The sequence below is a fragment of the Ascoidea rubescens genome, assembly GCF_001661345.1.
Source record: "Ascoidea rubescens DSM 1968 unplaced genomic scaffold ASCRUscaffold_1, whole genome shotgun sequence".
Classification (NCBI taxonomy): domain Eukaryota; kingdom Fungi; phylum Ascomycota; class Saccharomycetes; order Ascoideales; family Ascoideaceae; genus Ascoidea; species Ascoidea rubescens.
Window position 1 is genome coordinate 2,524,142 of NW_017962913.1, and position 21,531 is coordinate 2,545,672.

Consider the following 21,531-nt stretch of genomic DNA (forward strand, 5'->3'; position numbering starts at 1 on the left):
AGATCAGTAAAATATTGAAAACATTTCTGAATAAAAAGGTCTCATTACCTGTCAATCCAAAAATCAAAATGGAATTGGATATAAGAGGTAATCCACTAAATCGAGTAAATAGGTTATCACAATGGATTAATTTGAGTCACTTGGCAATTCCTGATAGAATATTATATAATAACAGCAAAGATTTTCGAAAATTGCTTAACCTCAAAGTAATTACAATAGGAAGATGTGTACATGCTCCTATGGAAGAATTTGATAAGTTAGTTGATAAATTTCCAAACTTCAAATTGACTTGCCTTAAGAGACCAAAAAAAAATATTTGGCTATTCTCAACTTTGAACTGTGTTAGATAAATTGCCTCTAACACAATAGCACTCCTCCTACTATATCTGCTGTCCCTAGTGTCTCAACCATTAATAGATTGTGGTTGTTGATCTCGAGAAATATCTCGACACCAATTTATCTATATCATCATTATTACCATTTTTATCACTTTTATCATTTTTGCCTTCTCTTTTTGGATTCAAATTTCCTAAAATATTGTTATTGAAGCCTTCATTTATATGCAGTTTTCAATTGTTATAGTCTTGAAAGGATTCATTATTATTTCATCATTATCATTATTACCCATTCTAATTAAACTTTAAAAAAATTTTATTTGTATTTTAGTTACTCTTGTTATGTGCAAGTGTGAACTTCAAGTACTGTTTCTGTGTATCTCTGAAACCAGCATTCGGAATTCGAAAAAAGATGCTGCTCCGAGAAAGTTTCCGGTTTTGCGTGGTCGAAATACACGTGCGTATGCAATTAGTTTCCTAATCGGGTGCGCGGATGCTCCAAGCAGCAGAGAGCAAAATAGTTGAGAAGAAGATGGTGATGGTGGAGCATTGTTAGCCACTTTTACTGTTTTGTCTTACTGTTACTGCTGTTGTTGTGCTATTGCAGACCATGCTCTCCTTCAGAACCACTGGGTATAGTGGGTATGCTACCAAGTACTCCTGCTTTTTCGACAACAAGATAGCTGTTGCTACCTCTGCCAACTATGGTTTGGTTGGAAATGGGAAACTATTTGTTCTCTCTATTGAACCTGATGGAACTTTGAAGTCTGATATCGAGTTTGAGACGCAAGATGGGTTATACGATTTGGCCTGGTCTGAAGTTCATGAAAACCATATTGCTGTTGCCTCTGGCGATGGGAGCATTAAAATTTTTGATATCTCTTTAAATAATTTCCCCATAATGATGTGGCAAGAACATAAAAGAGAAGTCTTTTCGATATCTTGGGATTTAGTTGACAAATTGAATTTCAGTTCAAGTTCCTGGGATGGCACAATAAAAATTTGGAATCCAAATTCCAAAAAAAGTTTAATGACTCTATCACCAATGAATATCGATCAATCTGTTAATATTGAAAGCAATCCTAATAATCTGAACAATCTAAAAAAATCCTCGATACCTTTATCTAATTCCAAAAATGAGTCCATGGTTAATACAACAACTCAAGAATGTATATACCAAGTGGTATTTTCTCCACATACTCCAAATAACCTTATCTCTGTTAATGCTTCATCTCATTTGCATCTTTGGGATATTAGATCTCCCAAGCCAAAAGTAATGGATTTTGTAGCTCATGGTGGTTTGGAAGCATTAACTTGCGATTGGAATAAATATAGACCAACGGTTATAGCATCTGCTGGTGTTGATAAATCAATTAAAATATGGGATTTAAGAATGATTACCAATATAGATGGATCGAGTGCTAATAATTCAATTCCAAATCCAACCAATCAAATGTTGGGCCATGAGTTTGCTATTCGAAAAATTATTTGGTCTCCTCATAATGGGAAAAATATTTTATCATGTTCGTACGATATGACTTCAAGAGTATGGGACGATATTACCGATGATAATGCTAATTATCAGAGCTCGAGAAGAATGAATAGTGCGAACTCATGTAGAGGGATATTTAATAATCATCAAGAATTTGTTTTGGGTGGTGATTGGTCACTTTGGGGTAATCCAGGTTGGGTTGCGACTACTTCTTGGGATGAAATGGTTTATATATGGGACACCAATAGATTATAGTAGATGAGTGTTATAATTGTTATTTTTAATTTATTGTTTTATTTTATTTTTTTTATTTTTTTTTTGTTTGTTAGTTTATTTGTTTCTTAATTTCTGTTTTACTTTTGTTTTTATTTTTATTTTTGTTTTTATTTTTGCATATTATCATTAACAATTTTATACTAAAACTATTAATTGATATCTTTAATTTTGAATATTATTATTGTTTGTAAACATAATGAATTTGTTACACAAAACCGTTTTTTTTTGTTTTTTTGCGTTTTCAAAAATATAAAAAGAAACATATAAACAAGTTGATAAGGAATAAGAAGACCGAGTAAGGATTGGTATTAATGAGATTTATTATAAAATGAGGAAATACTGTTTAAATTTTTCAAAAATAATAGTGATATTATTAGTATTGTTAAGCGATAGTTTGAAGGTTGAAAGCAAGAGGATTGGAACATTGAAAAAGTATAATGAAAGGAAAATTTGTAAAATCAATTCAAATTTGGAGAAATCGTTTTATGGGGTAACAGTATCAAGACAATATATAATTTTGAACAATGAGGCGCCATTGAATAATTTCAATTCTATCAGTTTATGTTTAAATAACGAATTACAATGGGAGGTTTTAAATTTATTGAATAACCGGAAAAAGTTGTTTGAGTGGGACAAACCTTATTGTTCATTAGTTAATAAAGATAAAGATAAAGATAAAGATAAAGATAGAAAAATTAATAGGAATCTTGAAGAATTTTTTAAGAAAAAAAAGGTTAATGATATTAAAAATGTTGAGAATCATGCAAGACCATTGATAACTATAAATAAAGAAGTTAGCAATAAGGTTAGTGATAAAAGTGATAAGAATAAGATTGATGGGAAGTTGGAAGTTTCGTGGAAAAGTGTAATAGAATTAGATGGAGATGGAATTAATAAGCGATCTAAAGACAGTGAGCAGTATGAAAATAAGGATATTGAGTGTTACAAATTTGCCAGAAGAAGAGAGTATGTTAAAAGAAGAGACGTTTGGAGCCCAATGGAGTGGATTGGAGGATTGTTTAAATGCGAATTGAGAGAGGAGGATAAGATAAAGTTATATCAACGAGAAAAGTTGAGTGAGAATTATCAAGCAGTTGGTAATTTAAGGTGTTCCAATAATTTGACCAAGGGAATAAGTCCCTTGATTTCGGAAGATTTAAGTTTACAATGGATCGAGAAGATGAAGGGTGATGAGGGCGAAGATGATGGTGATGGTGATGGTGATGGTGGTGGTGGTGGTGGTGGCGAGGAAGATGAAGGCGAAGAGTACTATCAAGTAAAGAGAGTGCCATTATTTTACACAATTGATGAAGAGGTTGATGAGAGTTGGAGGGAGGGAATCGATGTTAATGAGGAGTATAATTTTGAGGAAGAGGAGGAGGAGGATGGTGAAAGACGAGTTGAGGTTTTGTTGCGGTTGATGGATAGGATCATTGAGAAGGATGAAGTTGAGTACTTGCCATGGAATTTAAAGAAAAACAATGATAATTTAAAAAGTAGTAAGATGTCGTGTTTATTGTCGAATTTGAATCTCGAGCAAAAGTTTGTGAATCTTATGGGGACTTTGCCCAGCTGGCGAGTGGAAAGGTATTACGAGGAGATAGAAGGGATATGGCGAGGGTATTTGGAATTGAGAAGATAATCGTATTCGTCATTATATATAGATAGAAATATAGATATAGATATAGATATAGATATAGTAATTAATTAATCAGTTAAATAAAAGGTTGAAAAAAAACGGAAGAAGTGAAGTAAAGTGAAAAAAAAGCAAATGAATTAAAGGAGGTGAGATGAGATTAAATTGGAGTAGTGTTTTTTTATAACTTAGATAGTTAATAGTTTTTAACGAAATTTATACCCTTTGTGATATTTGGATACAACTGGTCCACCGAGACTTTGATTAGATCAGATTCATCATTATTGATTTTATCCAAGATGGAGGAGTCGATTTCTGTGACACCATTAGGACCCAAAACACAAGGAACCGAGAAGAAATTAATGTCAGAGTTTAATTTCTGTTTGAAATCAGCAGCACCATTGATAGAGTCGGCCAAGTTGATATAGCAGCAGGCAGTGACTGAAGAATCTGTTGAATTCGAGGAAGATTGAACAGCTAATTTGATAATCTTTTCAGCCAATTCGAAGCCAGCGTAGGCCATCGACAAAGTGGCCGAGCCCTTACCATCTTTCGCTTTGACGACTTCATCACCGGCGTATTGAACTCTGTTTATTAGAGAAGCCTTTTGCTGGGAGGAAAGAGAGCTGTAGATTTGAGGAGCACCAATGGAGAATAATGGAACAATAGTTTCGCCACTGTGACCACCAATAACTGGGATATTAAAGTCTTCGGGCTTGGATTGGTTAGTGGAGTCCAACTGTGAGATAAAAGTGTTTGATCTGACAATGTCCAAGTTTGTGACACCAAAGATTTTGTTTGGGTTGAAGACGTTGTATTTTTTCAAGACCTCGCAGACGATTGGAACAGTTGAGTTGACAGGGTTGGAAATGATCAAGACAAAGGCATTTGGACAAGTTTCAGCGATACCAATGGTCAAATCTCTAATGATACCTGCGTTGATTTTGAATAAGTCGTCTCTGGTCATACCAGGTTTTCTTGGAATACCGGCAGGTATTATGACCAAGTCAGAGTTTTCAAGAGATTTTTTCAAACCGTCGTTAGCAGGCAAGTAGGAAGAGACTTTGCATTTAGTGCAAATGTGAGCCAAATCAGCACCGACACCAGGAGCGTTGACGACATCGTATAAGGAGAGCTCATCGACGTATGGAGAGAGCTTGAATAGTAAAGATAATGGTTGACCAATACCACCGGCAGCACCACAGACAGTAACCTTCATTTTTAAGTGAGATGAGATGGAGAAATTAAAAAAGTAGTAATATAAGTAGGAGAATCGAATAGAGTAGAATGGGATTATAAGATCGAGGAAATTATAATAGCGACGTTGTGATTATAATGTTTATGATTTGAAAAGGTAATATGTGGAAATTGGACAGGGAAGAGAGAATATTTATATAGAAAATGAGGTAGAGGATGAAAAATTTTAAAAAACAAATGAGAATACATCAAAATAACCTTTGAATTAACATTTGAAAGAAATATTAAAAAAGTTTATCTGATTAATAATGCATTAAGGTTAATAAGCTCCAAAACATCAACAGCGCTAAGAAAAGTGAGAGCACCAACAAGAGACGACAAAACAAGCCCAGAGCTCTAATCTTGCAGCACTGGGAATCTGATCAGCTTTGCTGCTTTTTTGCTCTTTTTTTGCTCGTGAGCTCATCCCAACCAGTTCTCTCCCTCCTCGTGCGGAGTAGTCACGCACCTGCCCAGGGACTCACGCCCGCTCCCACGGGGTCAGCACCCAAGAACGTTCACTGTTGCTACGCCCCGTCCCACTCCAGCGGGGGCGCGCAACCATCACCTCCCAGGCGCTGATCGAAAGCAGAAAAAAAGCACGGGTCCTGGCCATCAGTTGATGGGGCTGTTTCAGGCCAACGCACAGGTCCCGCGGTGGTGATTTCGGGGCCTCTGCGCTGCGTGACCCCATGTGGGTGCTGGCGATAAGAACACACCGGGCCAGCCTGGCTCTTTTGCCACCCACGTGCTGGAGGCAGGGTGTGGAGGCAGGGCGTGGAGGCAGGGCGTGCGGGCCCCACTGCGCAAGCGGTGGACGGGTAGCGGCCCACAACACTCTACCCGCGACTTCCGGTGAGCGTGACAGCACTTCCGAACGTGCTCCGGCCGGCGGGCATCATTCTACGGCGGGGCTTGCTTGCTATGCTCTACGCAGGCTTTTGGGTGTGCGAGTGTGCAATATTCGTCGGTATTCTCTTGTGCTCACTGAGCCATTTCCCAGCTTTCTTTGTCTCTCTTCGTCGCTTCCTCTACACCTCTTGAATAACCGCTGCCTCTACCACTAACTGCAAACTGCTACAACTGCTCACTGCTCCAACTTCTCAGCTCCCACAACTCCATGCCTGCTTTCTACATCGCGCCTGTGGCGCTTGGTGTCGCCCTTACCATCGGCATTTCCCTAGCCCTTTACGAAAACAAAGAATCAATAAAGGAATCCATATCCAACACCGTTGACGACTTTAAATTCACCTACAACTTGTTAAAGAAAAGGAGAAATGACAGGTTACATTCAGATAATATTATGATTAGCGCCAATGGTCCTAACACCCCAAACTATCCAAATTCCCAACGTTCTTCAAACGACAATTACAACAATCTTAACACTCTCGATACCAGTAATATCTACCACCATGATAACGATAGCCCAACTGATACCGAAAATCCCTTTTCTGACGCTTCCACCCACTCCCGTGGTCTCGCACGCAAGCTTTCTGGAAATTATATCACCGGTAACGTCAGCCAAATTTCTACCAACCAAAATCACATTGCCGATTACAACCATCTTGCCACCTCTGATGACAACAACAACAATAAGGACGACTCAGACGATGATATCTACAATTCTCAAAGAATCGCCCTTTTAGAAAATAATTCCCAATCTTATTCAACCGCTTCAATCTTCAATAACAACGCTAACACCGCTATTATCACAAAACTTAACAAAACACATACAAACGATTCTCACATTTCCCATAATTCTTCGCTTTTGTCAAACTCAACAACATCCTGGAATCTCATAAATCAAGACAACCACCTAATTGATCATGACACTGAATCCGAAACTGCCTCAATCATCAATTCTGTCTCTTTTTCCGATTCGGATGTGGATTACAACCATATTCAAACTCACAATATCATTGCCAGAAATTCAAAAAAATTAATCTAATTCCATCTCTCAACTCGTTTTTTCTCCTTTTTTTTTCTTTATTTCGTTTTATCTCTCTCTTACGCGTTTTATTTTTTGTTTTCTTGTTTTCTTGTTTTCTTTCCATTTATTTCTTTATCCTGTTGTTTTGGTCATACTCTAATTTCTCTCTCTTATTTTTACTTTTACTCATACTCCTTGGAATCTTCATTGCTTATTTCAATACACACTTTATTTCACCTATTCTTAATTAAATACATCTCTCTTTCTCTCTATAAATATTAATAAATATATAATCACGTGGTCGGGCTTTTTTCCTTTCATTTTTCTTCTTTCCTTCCTCTAATTCAACCAATCAAATTCCAATAAAATGTAAGAATATACAATACCTTGACATTTACCTCGAACTACAATATATTAGATCACTCTCTTTCATCTATTCACTCCATATCCTCTCAAAAAAAAATGTTTTCTAGATCCATACGTTCTTCCTTCATTAAACCTTCCTCTTTGTTACTTTCATCCCCTCTAACAAAACCATCTCTCGCCTCACCTTTATCCCTAATTTTATCAAAAAACGCTTCATCTTCATCTTCTTCATCTCCATCTTCCTCAGAATCTTCTGATCCACAACAAATAGAAAGAACAACTAAAGATGGCCTTCTATTAGGTGACTATCCTGACCTACCTGTCAAATACTTTTTTGACAAAGACCCTTATGCCAAATATGATGACCAACAAAATCGTAGAAATTTTAATGAACCTCTTCATGCTGAAGATGACATGTACAATATGTGGTCCCCAGATACTTTCCCAACTGATTCCTACTCCTACGCTGTCAAAGCAAATTTAATATTCTTATCCTTCTGCATAGTCTTTTTCGGTGGTTTGACTTATATATCTTACGAGCACAAGCCTGCAATGCCCAGAAATTATCCTCATGGAGGTTTAGCTAAGGATTTAGGTGCTAAAGATGAAAATGATGCTCATTTGTATGCTGCTTTCATTGATCGCGAAGCTTCATAATCTCTCTTATCAACTTATCACTTTATCAATTTATCGATTTACCAATTTCAATTATTCAATTATTCAATAATTCAATTATTCAATGATTTAACAATTCAATTAATTTTATTATTACTATTATTATTCTATTTATAATTATATTTCCTATTCGTATTATACATTTTATATATATTAAATGAATAATCTTTAAAAATAATATCATTCATCATCTGAATCTACACTTTTTCGACTTTAACTTTTTTATCTTTACTTTTTTTTTCTTTTTTTTCTTTTTTTTCCTTCTTTTCCTTCTTTTCCTTCTTCTCTTTCTTCTCACTCTTTTCCTTCTTTTCCTTCTTTTCCTTCTTTTCCTTTTTCTCTTTCTTCTCTTTCTTCTCACTCTTTTCTTCATTTTTTTCCCTTTCACTTCTCTTCTTCTTACTAGCTGGCTCATATTTCTCTTCTTCTGGCGCAACAAAATCTAATTCTCGTTTTCTTTTATTAGCCTCTTTAACTTCAGCTTGTTTCTCTTTAATCTCATTTATTTTCCTCATTTTTTTCTCTCTAGGTTTCAAAAAATATTCACCACTCTCAATTTCGAGATCAATCTTTCTAGGCGTTTGTGCTGGTGGAAATATAGAAGACTCATTCCCACCTTCTGCTTTCCTCTTTTTGGTCTTCTTTGGTTTCTTTCTTGCAACATTTTTCTTTCTAAAATTCGGTAAAAATCTATCCCAACTTTCATTCGCCAATTCTGGTTTCTTGCTCAACTCTTTTCGTATCATCAACTCTTTGATACTATATATAGGATGCACATTATTCATACAATCTTCAACTACCCTTCTTAATGTTTTTAATCCAGTGTATGGCCCCATACAACTAACTGTATTACCTTGAACTAATATATAACAATTGGTCAACAACTCCAACGCCTTCAATGTGTTTCCCTGTGGTCCAACCAACCTTTGTCTTCTTTTAACAAATCGTTCTTTGCTATTAACAAATGAATTGATCTTGATAATATCACATGAAATATCATCCTGAAGAATCTTGATAGCTTGTGGTAATGGCACAGATCGAGCCAATAACTTGATTAAATCTCTAGCCTTCAAGATTATAGCAGGATCATATGTCTTTAATGTCGTTTGAACTGTCATTGATCCCTCCACTAAATTTAACTCGCAATCTAAAAATTTCGTTTTTAATACTTTTGTCAATTCTCCCCAAACTTGTCTTAAATAATTTGATCGATAATTAGGAAAGAAAACGGTAAATGATGATTGTTCTAAGAATGATCCAGATCCATCTTCTGGTTTAAACTCTTCAATAGCCCACTTATCTATATCTGGGGTATCCCATGGTTTATCCTTATTATGTGTTGATGGCATCTTTTCAACTATTAAAAACCAAGAAATTTTAAATCTATTTTAAACTTACAAAATTATGAATTTAACTTTTCAATTCTTTCATAAGTAAAAAAAATAAAATATGAAATAAGTAAATTTTCACAGGTTACCCTCCAATTAAAAACAAAATCCAAAAATATGGGTCCAACTATCAAAACAAAATTAAAAAATATTAACACGTGACAGATTTTTGATGATTAAGCTTCTTTATTAAGAATAAGGAAATAAGGTTTTTGTGCCGAGGTTAATTTTTGGCAGTGAAATATCCAAAGGTTATAACAATAGTTATCTTACTAGAACGAAGCAGTTTAATTTATTATATTTTACAAAAAGATATGAGTTTGTTCAAAAGAATACTATTTGTTTAATTTTATTTATGCTCAGTAAAATCCTTCATAACAGTATCTTCATTTGAATTCTTTCCAAATATACTTTCAACTTCTAGTGTTTTGAAATTTTTCTTTTTATCACCAGACTTATTTTTCCTTTCTTCTTGAATCTCTAATTCCAAACCTTCCTTTATAATTCTTTCCTCTTCATTATTTATTTCTTGCTGAACAATATAATATTTACTAAATGGCGTATCCTTTTTCTCAAAGTCAGTTAATTTTTCTAAATTTCCAATATTTCTTCTTGATACAACAATTTTTTCTCTTTTACTAATTATAAATTTAGAATTTTCCAATGTTTTACTAATTAATTGATTTAATGATTTTGACAATTTTATACTCAACTTGCTTCCATTACCATGGTTCTTTTTAAATGCTTTTAGTGATTGTACAATAAAGGCTGATAATTCTGGAAATGATAAATTATCGCTGTAATTATAAAAGAATTTTACCAATGTACTAATAAATTCCTCGATTAAATAATTTTGATATGGTATTGATTCTGAGATATTTGCTGGTACTTTTAATGAATATTTTAATGTTAATTTATTACTTTTATTCATCTTGTTATCTTTAGCAGTTTTTCTTATTTGTTTATTAAGAATTTTGGAGTTTAAAATCTCATATAATAGCGGATAAATTGGAATATAAACAGAGGTCTTGGAAGATAGTTCAATCATACAATTTAATAAATAAAATCTCAATGGGAAATATTCAATTGAAGAGTTTAATTTAATTGTACCAATAATTACTTGAATCAATGGATAATTTAGTTCAGCTAAAGCTTTATTCTTTTCATTTTTCGAGGAATAAACTCCTAATAATTTTGACCAAAAACTTAATCCTTGAACAAATTGCCAGTTGTAGATTAGTCTTAAATTTGCATCTTTAATAGAATTGTTTGTATTTGAATTATCACTGCTTTTATTTTTATTATTATTTTTATTTTTATTTTTGGAACCGATTTCATTTGAATTATTGGAATTTGAAGAAATTGATTTTAATGAATTTCTTAAATGAATAGCTAATTGTCTAATTGATTTGTAACCAAATGTGAAACAAAATTGAGAATCCAAGCTGAATAGTTCAATTAAACAATCTTTTAAAAATTCAATCAACTGAAATTTTTTATATACTTGTAATGAGCTTTCTAATGAAGATATTGGTAATTGAAAACATTTTTTTAAAAATGTTAAATAGCATTGATTGATGGTCAATTCTAACAAATCCGGATAATCCTTTGATAAATTTAAAATAAATGAAAAAATCAATGCATTACTATTCAATTCTGAAGTCAATAAAACTTTTTTCATATTATTTTTCTTTGAATTCAAATTTTTTAAAAATTTTTTTTGGTCATCGTTATCATCATCATCATTTGATGAAGTGAGTGAAAAATTTGTTGATTGAGATGCCCATAAGTTAACAATCGAAGTGATTAATTTTTTGGATTTTGATTGAAACTTATGTGCTTTGTAAAAAAAAGGCATAAAATCATAAACAGATGCTAATATTAAAACAATAAATTGATTATTTAAATTGTTAAGATTTAGTGTGATATCATTTAATAAAATAATCAATGAAGAGATATGACTGCTAATTAATGAAATCAACGATTGAAATACAGATTTTGATAATTGAGATTTTGGTTTTTTAGTTTTAGGATTTATTGGTGAAAAGGCTTTAACCGCTTTTGGGAAATCTTTTAATGTTAAGGATAATAATTGATTAAAAATACCTGGATCAGTTATTGCATATTTAAAGACAATTTCATTATTTTTGTCATTATCGTTTTTTTCGTTATTATAGATTGCAGATTTAAAAGCAGAAACGATATTTTTAAACAATTTGACCGAAGGACTTGATTTTAAATCATGAAACCATTTTTTTAATATTTTAGCAGTTAATTCAGTTTTACTTGAATCAATTAGATCATCTGCATAGTCTTCGTCAATGTTTCCATTATTATCGTCCATCTGTTCATCGTCACAGTTTTCTCCTTCTTCGCTTTTAAAGTCTGAATTGATTCCCAATTTTGAGGTTTCTTCGTCATCACTTTCTTCATCTTCACCTTCACCATCGCTTTGACCTTTATGATCTGAAGTTTCATCATTTTGTAATGCTTTTTCCAATTTGGCAAAGATATCTTTGTCAAGTTGACCACTATAGTCATTGTCGTTGCTTTCGTTATCATTATTGAAATTTGGAAAATCATCATTCTCCTCTTCTTTTAAAGATTTATTTTTTTTATCACTTTTCTTGAGATCACTCAAAACATTGAATTTGTCGTAATCATTATCGTAATCCTCCTCAATCAACTGGTCGTCTTCGTCGAATATTAACACTTTATCGTTTTTCACTTTACTGCCTTTCTCATTTTTGGAACCTTTCAGAGTGTCGAGATACTCTTCTCTTTCTCTAGATACCTTTGACTTATTGCTTTTTGCCGTCAATTGCGTGTGTTTCTTGACCTTTTTTCTGTGCTCAAGAGTTTTCTTAAGATGCTTTGACTGAAACTTCTTTGTCGACTTGGATGTTTTCCCCATGTTGGCTGATTGCTCCCAATATCGTCTTCTCCAACACCCAAAATAAAAATTTTCCAAACTGGAAAGTGAAAAAAAAAATTTAAAAAAGCTAAAAAGGGCCCACCCACACAAACGGCCTCAATTATGCTGACTCAGCACTGACTCACAACACGTGAACACAAACCAACCACGTGTATGGCTCACAGCACTGGCAGTAATGCGGGTGTGCATTGACCGGCGTGCTGGTTTCGGAACAGTGCGGCGGGTCCAGAGCGTTCCTTTGTCAAACTCAGCCAACTTTAATTCGGCCTCTGTTTACCTTTGGATGTTATAAAAGAGGTATGCTTTACAGCGAAGTTCACTCTCATACAAATCGCTCTACCAACTCTTGCTCTGTGATTTGTTCTTCATCTGCTCCATCTACTCCATCTGCTCCATTTCTCACCGAAAGGAACAACTTTTTACTACTGCTCTTTTTCACCACCAACCACTTTCTCTACTTCTTTCTAAAGGCTCTCCATTCTGCTTGGAGCTTATTGCCTCGATCATCTCTACTTAACTGGTAGCATAATAAGTTGTTTCAACTCACGTATTGTGATTTGTTGCTGCTGATCTTCGTGATTCTCTTTAGTGTGATTCAATCAAGTCTCTCATCATAATCCAAATTTCTCCTTTTTAACACCTCATATACAATATATTATTAAAAAAAGTACTATCTTTAGTCATCTGTTCTGTCATTTTATTCTATTCTCCAGTCTTCTGTATTCTTATACACTCAATACTATTTATTTTCAAATATTTTTAGTATATTGGCGGGTATCGTGAGATAGTCTCAAGTTTAATGGACATAATTTTGATTTCCAATCCAAAAATCTCATAAATTTTCTATCAATTAAACGTTTTTCCAAAAAAAAAAAATGTTGAATAATAACCCATATAATTCAAACAATCATAGTTTTGATTTGTCTTATATTGCTACTGATCCATTTGCTATTTCAACACTATCTCTAGCATATTTATCATGGATAATTGCACTAGCAGGCAGTGTTTCAACTACTTTTAAAACATCCATATCCTTTCCAAGATTTACCTGGTGGGGTTTAGCATTTGAATTTACCTTAATAGTTTCATTGACTTTATTTTATTGTTTCAATTTAGTCGACAGCTATAGAAATTTTCTATCTTCAGCTTTTGCAGTTGCATTTGTTTATACAACAAACTCAACCAATACCCTTGTCTATGTAGGTGATTCAACTACCTCTGCAGCAAGTGCTGGAGTCATTTTATTATCAATGATTAATATAATTTGGGTTTTCTACTTTGGTTCAGATAACTATTCTCCAATTAATCAATGGATTGATAGTTATTCCTTGAGAAGACAAAACTTGTCTTTAATCACAAATGACAATATCTATAATATGAATCATCAATCTCTATTAATGAAAAGCGCCAATAACAACAATAGTAACAATAACAACAATACTAATAGTCTCAATCCAAATCTATCAAACATTCAAAACAATTATAACAGTAATACTTTTAGTAACAATTTTTCGTCTCCATATAATAATAACAACGATTTTAACACTGATTTAAGTCAAAGATATGCAGATTTTTCCAATGATTTCCATGATATAACAAGAGGCAATTCCATGAGATCTCGTAATTCAAAATACATGAATCACCAAAGTGCTGTTTCTCCCTTAAATGGTTTTGAAAAGACAACGAGCCCAACTACTTTATCGCCCAAATTAATCAATGAAACAAGAAATAGTTTAAACATTTTAGGTGCTAATAATCTCAATAATCTTGATAGCGCCATAGATAATTTCAATGAAAAAATGAATAATAACAATAATAATAACAATAATAACAAATCAAATCACAAAAAAACTGAATCAAATGATGGAATAACAAACACAATAGTCAATGGAGATAACAATGAAGAAGATACATATCCATATAGAGCCATCGCATTGTATAATTATGATGCAAATCCTGACGATATTAATGAAATCAGCTTTAAAAAGGGTGAAATTTTGCAAGTTAATGATATTCAAGGTAGATGGTGGCAAGCTAAAAGAGAAGATGGTAGTGTCGGTATTTGCCCAAGTAATTATGTTGAACTAGTAAAATAATTAATTTATAAGTATTTTCAATATTTTAACTACTTTAACTTATTTTAATTTTTATTAAAATGGATTGATTTATTTGATTTAATTTTTTTTTTTTTCAAGGGATTTAATTTGTATTTTACGTTGCTTTAAATTTATACTTATTTTATTTTTATTGATACTTATTTTACTTTTTTATTTTATTTTATTTTATTTTATTTTATTTTATTTTATTTTATTTTATGTTATTTTATTATTATTTTGTTTTTTCATTTCATTTTTTTTATTTTTTCTATATAATCAAAATTTACCCAGGTAAACAAACTCAAAAATTTAGTTATGTTATCTATTTTTAATTTCAATTTCAATTTTATTTCCTTATTTATAAAACTATTTCAACTTTTTATATACATTTTTAGCCTACTATCTGTTGTTTGATCATTTATTACTGTTTTTTTTTAGTTTTTTTTACTTTGACATTTTATCAAACATCTCTTCATATTCTCGTTTGAATAATTTAATTGATTAGATTCGTTTTGGTAGAAATTTGCCTAAAATAGTAGTGAATCAAAGTTCAGTCAAACATAAGTTTCAAATCTATACTCTCTTGCTCTATCTTGGTGATGATCTAGTTTCATTATTAGTTAAAACGAAATTATCCAGAATTCCAGGAAAATGGATTTCCCAAAGAAACAACGTTATTGTCCATTGTTTGCCATTTTGAAACAATAACCAGTGTCTGGCTACTCGCCAATTTGACTATCCTCTGGAGTGCAAAACTGGTAAGCGTCGTAGGAACAAAGCTGTTATGAGGTTTACAATATTCATTTCACCAGCATCCAAACCTGGTTGGACATTATTCCAGAGTATCTTTCCAAATCATTATCTGCACATTGAAGTTCTTTGGTTTGAGATAAAGTTTGGAAACCCAGCACATGAATCAAGCAGAAACAGGGTAGAAACAGGACAGAATCAAAACAGAATCTACGCCCTCCAGAAGAGACAGGAGCCAGTCGCCAGGCTGCTGCAAATGCTAAGCTGACAGTATCTGGAGCTGGTACTAGCCCTTGAGGCATCGCAGGCAAATTCAGTTGCGAGAGGATTGGCATTTTATGGCCTTATGCTGATGCTTTAACATCCTCGGACCCTGAAAACCACCTCCACAAGGAACCTGTCATTTGTGAAACATACTTTCCATATGCTGATTCTCTTTCTGGGGCGCCCTCTTTTGGTGTTTCTGTTTCTCTGCTTTTCCCATAGCACCAGCTTCTGCTGTCCTCCAGCTGGAGCATTTGCTGTTCTCTCTGTCCAAACAGCAGTGCAATGCCCCAGTGCCAGTAAACACCATTGCCCACGAAACAGCCAACTCTGCTCTTCAGCTGGCCTTGACCTACTTCCCCCCCCAGCAGTTCCTTGCCCCAACAGCACTCCCAGCACTTACTCACTCGCCCCAAAAGCACCACTGTCGCCAATACGTTTCTGCTGATTTTCAGCTCTGTCTCCATGGGTTCGGGACCCACTCAGAACCCTTCGAAAACGGAACTGACTGTACTCTGCGTGCAGAATTCCGTAGTGTCACCCCCGTTCAAACAGCACGCATGTCCAAACCTGAGAAAGGGTATAAAGACGAGACTTAAACACTCCCCCAAACCTTTTTGGCTCTCTATTATCTCTCCATTTTCTCTTTTGTTCTTGCGTTGGGTGCTGTTGAATGAGAAAGAATTTTGAACAGTATTAGCAGAGTCTTTTGCAGTGTTTTTGCAGAGAAACTCAGCAGAGTAATTGCTTTGATACTGTTTCTTTTCCGTCTCATTTGCTCAGCTTGTTTTAGAACCTTTTTGTCTTCGTTTTTAGTCTCTTTCTAAAGTGTTTTGAGGGCATACTTAATTTTAAATTGGCATAGAGAGATTTCTTTCTGCTCTAATTTTTTTTTTCTTTTCATTTCTTTATTTGGTTGCTATTCTATTTACTGGAAACTATTCCAAATAGTTTTTTTCTTTGCTTCATTTCATTTCCAACCATATTAATTAATCAAATTTTTATTATTGTTATCACCATTTATCGTTCGTTTTCCTTTATTTTTTGTTAAAAATTACCCAATTTTCTTTCATTTCAACAAAGCACAAACGAAAAAAAATCTTGTCTTTTCCAATATTTCAGTCCACAAAAGTTAATCTGCAATAAATAATCCAAAATGGATGAATATCAATCTCCATCTTCTGTCTCAACAAACAACCAAATCTATGATAACTCATCGCAGTCTCTGTTTAGTAATATGAATATGAACCATTCAAATCAAAATATCCATTTCAACCAACAAAACCACTCCAATCAACCAGGCAACCCAAATCACTCAAATTTTTCAAACCCTCAACACCTTTTAAATCTCCAAAATGTTCCAACTATTATTGAGGACTCAGAAGTATCCTTTGACTACAAAATTAATTCTTCTGCTCAATTTTATGCTTCTCCATTTGGTTTAACTTCAATTTGGTTCAATATACCTGATAACAATTTCATTGGCATAGGTGCAACTTTGACAAGATTTACTGGCTCCATTAGTGGTGATTTATTTTACAATGATATATCCTCTTTCCAATCAAAACACTATAAACTATGCGCCACAAGAGATGAAAATGATGATTTAAGAATTGATTTTTTCAAAATCTCTTCTTTTAAAACTAATGATGATTCAAACGTCGCTTCCCCTGTTTCTTTACGTCCCTCTCCTCCTCCTTCAATCAATGAAAATGATTACAAAGCTACTAAAAATAAAAATAAGAACAAAGACAAGCCTTCAAACAAAAACTCTAAAAAGAACCCTGACAAAAAGTCTGACAAAAAGCTTGATAAAAAGTCTGATAAAAAGTCTGATAAACAATCAAATATAGAATCTCACTCTTCTTCATTTCAAACTCAAACCTCTGAAAATTATCCAAATTCTTCTGAATCGAACAATTTTGATAAAACTTTGCAAAAAAATGTAGATTTCTTAAATAATGACACTTCTTTTTCTCAAAATTCAACCTTTTCTCCAAATAATGTACAGGTCCCTGAATTGGTTTTTGTTTCAAGAGCTATATCTCTTTTTTCAACTTCAATTGCTTTTGCTAAAACTAATGAAAATACTGTTCAATCAAATCAAAAGAATGATAATAACAATAACAATAACAAGTCCGTTGATATAACCAAACCTGCTAAAAATAATAAAAAAAACTCAAAAGATAGTATTAATAGTACCACTAGCAATAAAGACTCTAAAGATTCTAAAGATTCTAAAAATTCTAAAGATAATTCAAACAAAAATTCTAAAAATTCAAGAAATTTAAATAAAAGTTTTAATAATAAAAATGATATAAACTTAAATGATTATGATAGTGTTAATGATAAAAATAGTGAATCCAGTTCTGGGAGTAATTTTATTAATGACAGTGATAGCGAAGATGATTCTGAAGATGAAAACTTTTTTAACCATGGGTTTCTTGAAGAAGATGACTCAGATATGGGGAGTTTAAACGACTTCAATTATGATGATGAATTAATTGATCAAGAACTGATCGATGATAATATCATAACTGGTAATCCTTCAACTTTTTACAATTCTGAGCCACAATCCATTCGCAGATTTCAATCTTTTCAAGATTTGAAACAAAAATCTTCCATTTCTTCTAGTACTAATTCAGTTAATCCAAATAATAAAAATAAGAAAAAGAAATATCTTATTGAACCCTTTATCGCCTCTCTAGTCTTTGAACCTCGCCCCAATCGCGATGAAATTGATAAAAAGGATGATTCTAACGATTCTAATGATCATCATGGTACCAACAGCAGTGATAAATCTCCTAAATCAAATCGAAACTCTACTACAAAAAAAAAAAGTTCTTCAGCAAGAGAGAAAGATTCTAATAAAAAACAAAAAAATAAAAGACAAAAGGAAACTTAAATTCAATACAATAATACGTTTTTTCTTGATTATTTTTTTCACTTATTCTTAGTTGCTCATTTCTTTATCTATTTATTTAGACACATTTTTCATATTTCTTGTTAAAAATCTCTTTTTCTTTTACTCTTTTTTTATTAAAACACATTTATTCTTAATTTATTCTTAATTTCTTCTTAATTTATTATTTTTATTTTTTTTTTTACTCTTTTTTTATTTTTATTTTTATTTTTATTTTTATTTTTATTTTTATTTTTACTTTTATTTTTATTTTTATTTTTATTTTTATTTTTACTTTTATTTTTATTTCTATTTTTGATATCATCGTTAATTCTTGTTAAAAATGTTAATCTACAAATGGTTTTTAAATAATGCAATTTTTATTTTTTTTATTTGAATAATTATATATTTATATACTTATATTAGAGTAAAAGTCGGAATACTGGGATATTGAAATATTGAAATATTGAGATATTGAAATATTGAAAGTGGATTATTCTTTCAAAAAAGAAGATATTAATCTAACTTTATGACCCAACCACATGGCGTGGGCTGTATGATCTTTTAAATCACCTTGATCACTTCTTGGATGTATCAAGACACTTAGACCATCATGGTTGATTTGATACCAGGGAACGATTTTCGAGAAAATTTCAGGTTTTTTGAAATCGATTTCCCACATACCAATTGGATGAGGTCCTAGTGGATCATCGTGAATTTTGTAGTATCGTATGTCGCCAGCCTTGATTTCTTGGGCGAAATCTTCAAGTAGTTTCTCTCTCAATTGGTAAGCTTTTTGTTTCTCTGGTAGATTTGTCTTTGCGAAATAAGTGTGAATATCGTATGATTTTATATTACAGATGAATGGTGTGGGATTGTGGATGGACATTTTTGTTAGAATGAGGGATGAGGGACGATGGTTGAGAGTGAGAGTGAGAGTGAGAGAGATGAGGTGGATATTTATAGGGAGATGAAACGTATAATGAGCTGGGTGGATGTGATTAGTGATAATTAGTAATCGAGTTGTGACCGGTGGTGGGGGAGCTGGTTTTGATTAGTCTTACAAATCGGAATTGAAAGCAGAAAAATGGGTTGAAATAGCAGGAGAGTGTGTTTAATATTGGTTTAGTATTTGTTGAAGTGTGGATATAAAGATTTTTCATATTGTTGTTTTTAAAATTAATAAAATTGAATAAATTGAGAAAAAAGGTTGGGATTGTGTATGCAGGTATATGTGTATTGATGTGTTCCGCGGCTTGAATCACGACCGGCGATCTTCCTGATTTGGAAGCAGGATAAAAGTGTGAGATAAGATTGTAGTGTTTATTAAGTGGGTAAAAGGGATTGAAAAGGATTAAAAAAAGATATAGAAGGGATATAGAAGAGGGTAATGAGAAAGAAGTATAAGAAGGGAGGTTATAATAAAATAGATGAGAGATTTGTGAGTTTTTTGATGATTTCCAGGTTATCATTTTGAATGATGTTTGCCAGAGTTTTGAAGAGGCCCTTTTCGTTTTTTTTTTCGTTTTGGATTGAAAATTGGTTGAAAGAGGGGTCGTTGAAATCGTAATCATTGAGTAGATTTATTAGTTGGTTGAAGTGGATTGAGTCGTTAAATTCTAATCTGATTTTGTAGAATATGGGGAATATGCCTAGATTTAATCTCAAGTAGGTGTCACCATAGAATTGGAGATCAAAGTCTTGGTTGTCGTTGGAGGATATTTTTTTGATTATTTCTTTTAAGAACTTTAGGACTTGGTGTGAGTTTGGGTTGATTGTTGTTAGAACGGATAAGGGAGTTAGTTTGAGTTGTTCTATTGAGATTTTGAAATTGGGGACGAGCACTTTTCCAACGTGGATGAAATTTTCATCATCATCATCATCATCATTATTATTATTATTATTATTATTATTATTATTATTATTGTTGTTGTTGTTGTTTTTGTTGTTTTTGTTGTTTTTGTTGTTGTTGTTGTTATCATTGTTATCATTGTTATTGTTATTTTCAGTATGTAAATTGATATTGTTTAGGACTTTTAAATTGACATCAGTTAAATGTATGTCGACAGATTTAAAAAGCTGACCAGTTTTAGTAAAGACAGTTTCTAGGTATGGGTTGTTTAAAGAAGAGTAGTTAAATTGGTTATAACCATCAACTTGGAAGTTCAAACCAACGTTTGAGGATTGGAAGTTGTTATTTGAGAAGCCTCTAAATTTTATATTTTCTATATTGAAGTCCATTGATTTGTTGATATATTGTTGGATATTGGGTAGGATTAGGAATAGGTTTAGAAGGATGAAGAGGATGATGAGGAGGAACGATAGAAATATTAGATTGGTCAAGAAGGATAGGCAGGAGGAGTTTCTGTGCCTTTTTTTATTTCTGAGTCTGAAGGAGTGATTTTGGGATGGGTTGTAGGCAGATGCATAGGAGGGAAAGAATTGATCAGCAGGAACTAAGACATATCTAGTGTTAGAGTTGTAGGAAGAGTATGGAGGAGGAGTAGGAGGAGGTAGTGGATCATACACATTTAGAGGAGTTTGTTCAGTAGGGATAGGTGTATTGTAAGGATTTGAGTATTTAGCCATAATTTAGTCAAACGAAACAAACAAAAGAAACAAAAGAAACAAAAGAAACAAAAGAAACAAAAGAAACAAAAGAAATAAAAGATCGATAAATCAATCAGAGGAGATAAGAAGATAGTTGTTGAGATGATGGATTAAAGATATAAAGAAATGGATTGAAGGCGAGAGATAGAGAGATTAATAATGATATTTGAAGAGAGAAAACACAAAAATATGGCGTCAAAATCCCGATAAGCAGCGGAAAGCCGGTCATGACCGAAATATGGGAGTATATATATTTGCAAACCGGTTTTCCGGAATAAGGTAGAGCAGCGTGATTGTGTAATGGAGAGTGTGATTACATAAGCGATGACAATCTGGGCGATCTGGAGCGGGAAATAGACTGGAACAAAAGCTTGGATAATAAGTTGGAGTAAATACGAAAAGCAACAAGTGGGAATAAGAATGAAGAGAATTAAGAAAGAAGATTGGCAAAGATTTTCAGATCAAAATTCAAAATTCAAAATTTGAAAATCGAATCAGATTTTATATTAATTAATATTAATTAGACTTCAAGTGTATTTGGTTATTGTAACATGAGCCATTGGAATAGAGTTGAATTGCAGAAAAAGAGGTAAACAGATTGAAACATTTAAAAATAAAACAGAAGAAAAAAGAGATGGAA

The 21,531-nt window shown here is 32.7% G+C and overlaps 14 protein-coding genes across 14 annotated transcripts; 6 read left to right on the plus strand and 8 right to left on the minus strand.

The window, feature by feature from the left end:
• The first annotated feature begins 899 nt into the window (after window positions 1–899).
• PEX7 (Pex7p) lies at window positions 900–2,096 on the plus strand. The gene has a single exon (XM_020192476.1). It carries the CDS (start codon window positions 1,381–1,383, stop codon window positions 2,080–2,082), a length of 702 nt encoding a protein of 233 aa, XP_020050540.1. The 5' UTR covers window positions 900–1,380; the 3' UTR covers window positions 2,083–2,096.
• Window positions 2,097–2,402: 306 nt separating this feature from the next.
• Window positions 2,403–3,797, plus strand: ASCRUDRAFT_73901 (uncharacterized protein). The gene has a single exon (XM_020192477.1). It carries the CDS (start codon window positions 2,432–2,434, stop codon window positions 3,743–3,745), a length of 1,314 nt encoding a protein of 437 aa, XP_020050541.1. The 5' UTR covers window positions 2,403–2,431; the 3' UTR covers window positions 3,746–3,797.
• ASCRUDRAFT_73902 (malate dehydrogenase) lies at window positions 3,797–4,996 on the minus strand. Its single transcript, XM_020192478.1, has one exon. The coding sequence runs from the start codon at window positions 4,956–4,958 to the stop codon at window positions 3,936–3,938; it is 1,023 nt and encodes a 340-aa protein (XP_020050542.1). The 5' UTR covers window positions 4,959–4,996; the 3' UTR covers window positions 3,797–3,935.
• An 896-nt stretch (window positions 4,997–5,892) lies between these two features.
• Window positions 5,893–7,232, plus strand: ASCRUDRAFT_73903 (uncharacterized protein). The gene has a single exon (XM_020192479.1). The coding sequence runs from the start codon at window positions 6,096–6,098 to the stop codon at window positions 6,921–6,923; it is 828 nt and encodes a 275-aa protein (XP_020050543.1). The 5' UTR covers window positions 5,893–6,095; the 3' UTR covers window positions 6,924–7,232.
• Window positions 7,233–7,571: 339 nt separating this feature from the next.
• ASCRUDRAFT_24134 (uncharacterized protein) lies at window positions 7,572–7,916 on the plus strand (the record flags this gene model as incomplete). Its single annotated transcript, XM_020189829.1, has 1 exon — window positions 7,572–7,916. A coding segment is annotated over one exon (345 nt), but the record flags the coding sequence as incomplete, so codon positions are not given.
• Window positions 7,917–8,143: 227 nt separating this feature from the next.
• On the minus strand, window positions 8,144–9,295 carry KRR1 (ribosome biosynthesis protein KRR1; the record flags this gene model as incomplete). Its single annotated transcript, XM_020194343.1, has 2 exons — window positions 8,144–8,148; window positions 8,179–9,295. 2 exons carry the CDS (start codon window positions 9,293–9,295, stop codon window positions 8,144–8,146), a joined length of 1,122 nt encoding a protein of 373 aa, XP_020050545.1.
• Window positions 9,296–9,619: 324 nt separating this feature from the next.
• NOC2 (mRNA-binding ribosome synthesis protein NOC2) lies at window positions 9,620–12,248 on the minus strand (the record flags this gene model as incomplete). The annotated part of the gene is made up of 4 exons (XM_020191128.1): window positions 9,620–10,588; window positions 10,664–11,024; window positions 11,130–11,638; window positions 11,693–12,248. 4 exons carry the CDS (start codon window positions 12,246–12,248, stop codon window positions 9,684–9,686), a joined length of 2,331 nt encoding a protein of 776 aa, XP_020050546.1. The 3' UTR covers window positions 9,620–9,683.
• Window positions 12,249–13,144: 896 nt separating this feature from the next.
• Window positions 13,145–14,365, plus strand: ASCRUDRAFT_29844 (osmosensor SHO1; the record flags this gene model as incomplete). The annotated part of the gene is made up of 2 exons (XM_020190145.1): window positions 13,145–13,823; window positions 14,154–14,365. The coding sequence occupies 2 exons, from the start codon at window positions 13,145–13,147 to the stop codon at window positions 14,363–14,365; spliced, it is 891 nt and encodes a 296-aa protein (XP_020050547.1).
• A 354-nt stretch (window positions 14,366–14,719) lies between these two features.
• On the minus strand, window positions 14,720–15,789 carry ASCRUDRAFT_73907 (uncharacterized protein; the record flags this gene model as incomplete). Its single annotated transcript, XM_020192480.1, has 1 exon — window positions 14,720–15,789. A coding segment is annotated over exon 1 (280 nt), but the record flags the coding sequence as incomplete, so codon positions are not given.
• On the minus strand, window positions 15,422–16,191 carry ASCRUDRAFT_103752 (uncharacterized protein). Its single transcript, XM_020188575.1, has one exon. The coding sequence runs from the start codon at window positions 15,844–15,846 to the stop codon at window positions 15,460–15,462; it is 387 nt and encodes a 128-aa protein (XP_020050549.1). The 5' UTR covers window positions 15,847–16,191; the 3' UTR covers window positions 15,422–15,459.
• A 557-nt stretch (window positions 16,192–16,748) lies between these two features.
• On the plus strand, window positions 16,749–17,075 carry ASCRUDRAFT_16388 (uncharacterized protein; the record flags this gene model as incomplete). Its single annotated transcript, XM_020189414.1, has 1 exon — window positions 16,749–17,075. A coding segment is annotated over one exon (327 nt), but the record flags the coding sequence as incomplete, so codon positions are not given.
• Window positions 17,076–18,774: 1,699 nt separating this feature from the next.
• On the minus strand, window positions 18,775–19,170 carry ASCRUDRAFT_79132 (DOPA 4,5-dioxygenase family protein; the record flags this gene model as incomplete). The annotated part of the gene is made up of 1 exon (XM_020194344.1): window positions 18,775–19,170. The coding sequence occupies one exon, from the start codon at window positions 19,168–19,170 to the stop codon at window positions 18,775–18,777; it is 396 nt and encodes a 131-aa protein (XP_020050551.1).
• Window positions 19,171–19,282: 112 nt separating this feature from the next.
• ASCRUDRAFT_73909 (uncharacterized protein) lies at window positions 19,283–21,317 on the minus strand. The gene has a single exon (XM_020192481.1). It carries the CDS (start codon window positions 20,868–20,870, stop codon window positions 19,698–19,700), a length of 1,173 nt encoding a protein of 390 aa, XP_020050552.1. The 5' UTR covers window positions 20,871–21,317; the 3' UTR covers window positions 19,283–19,697.
• Window positions 20,689–21,317, minus strand: ASCRUDRAFT_53706 (uncharacterized protein; the record flags this gene model as incomplete). Its single annotated transcript, XM_020191129.1, has 2 exons — window positions 20,689–20,737; window positions 20,809–21,317. A coding segment is annotated over one exon (316 nt), but the record flags the coding sequence as incomplete, so codon positions are not given.
• Window positions 21,318–21,531: the final 214 nt, after the last annotated feature.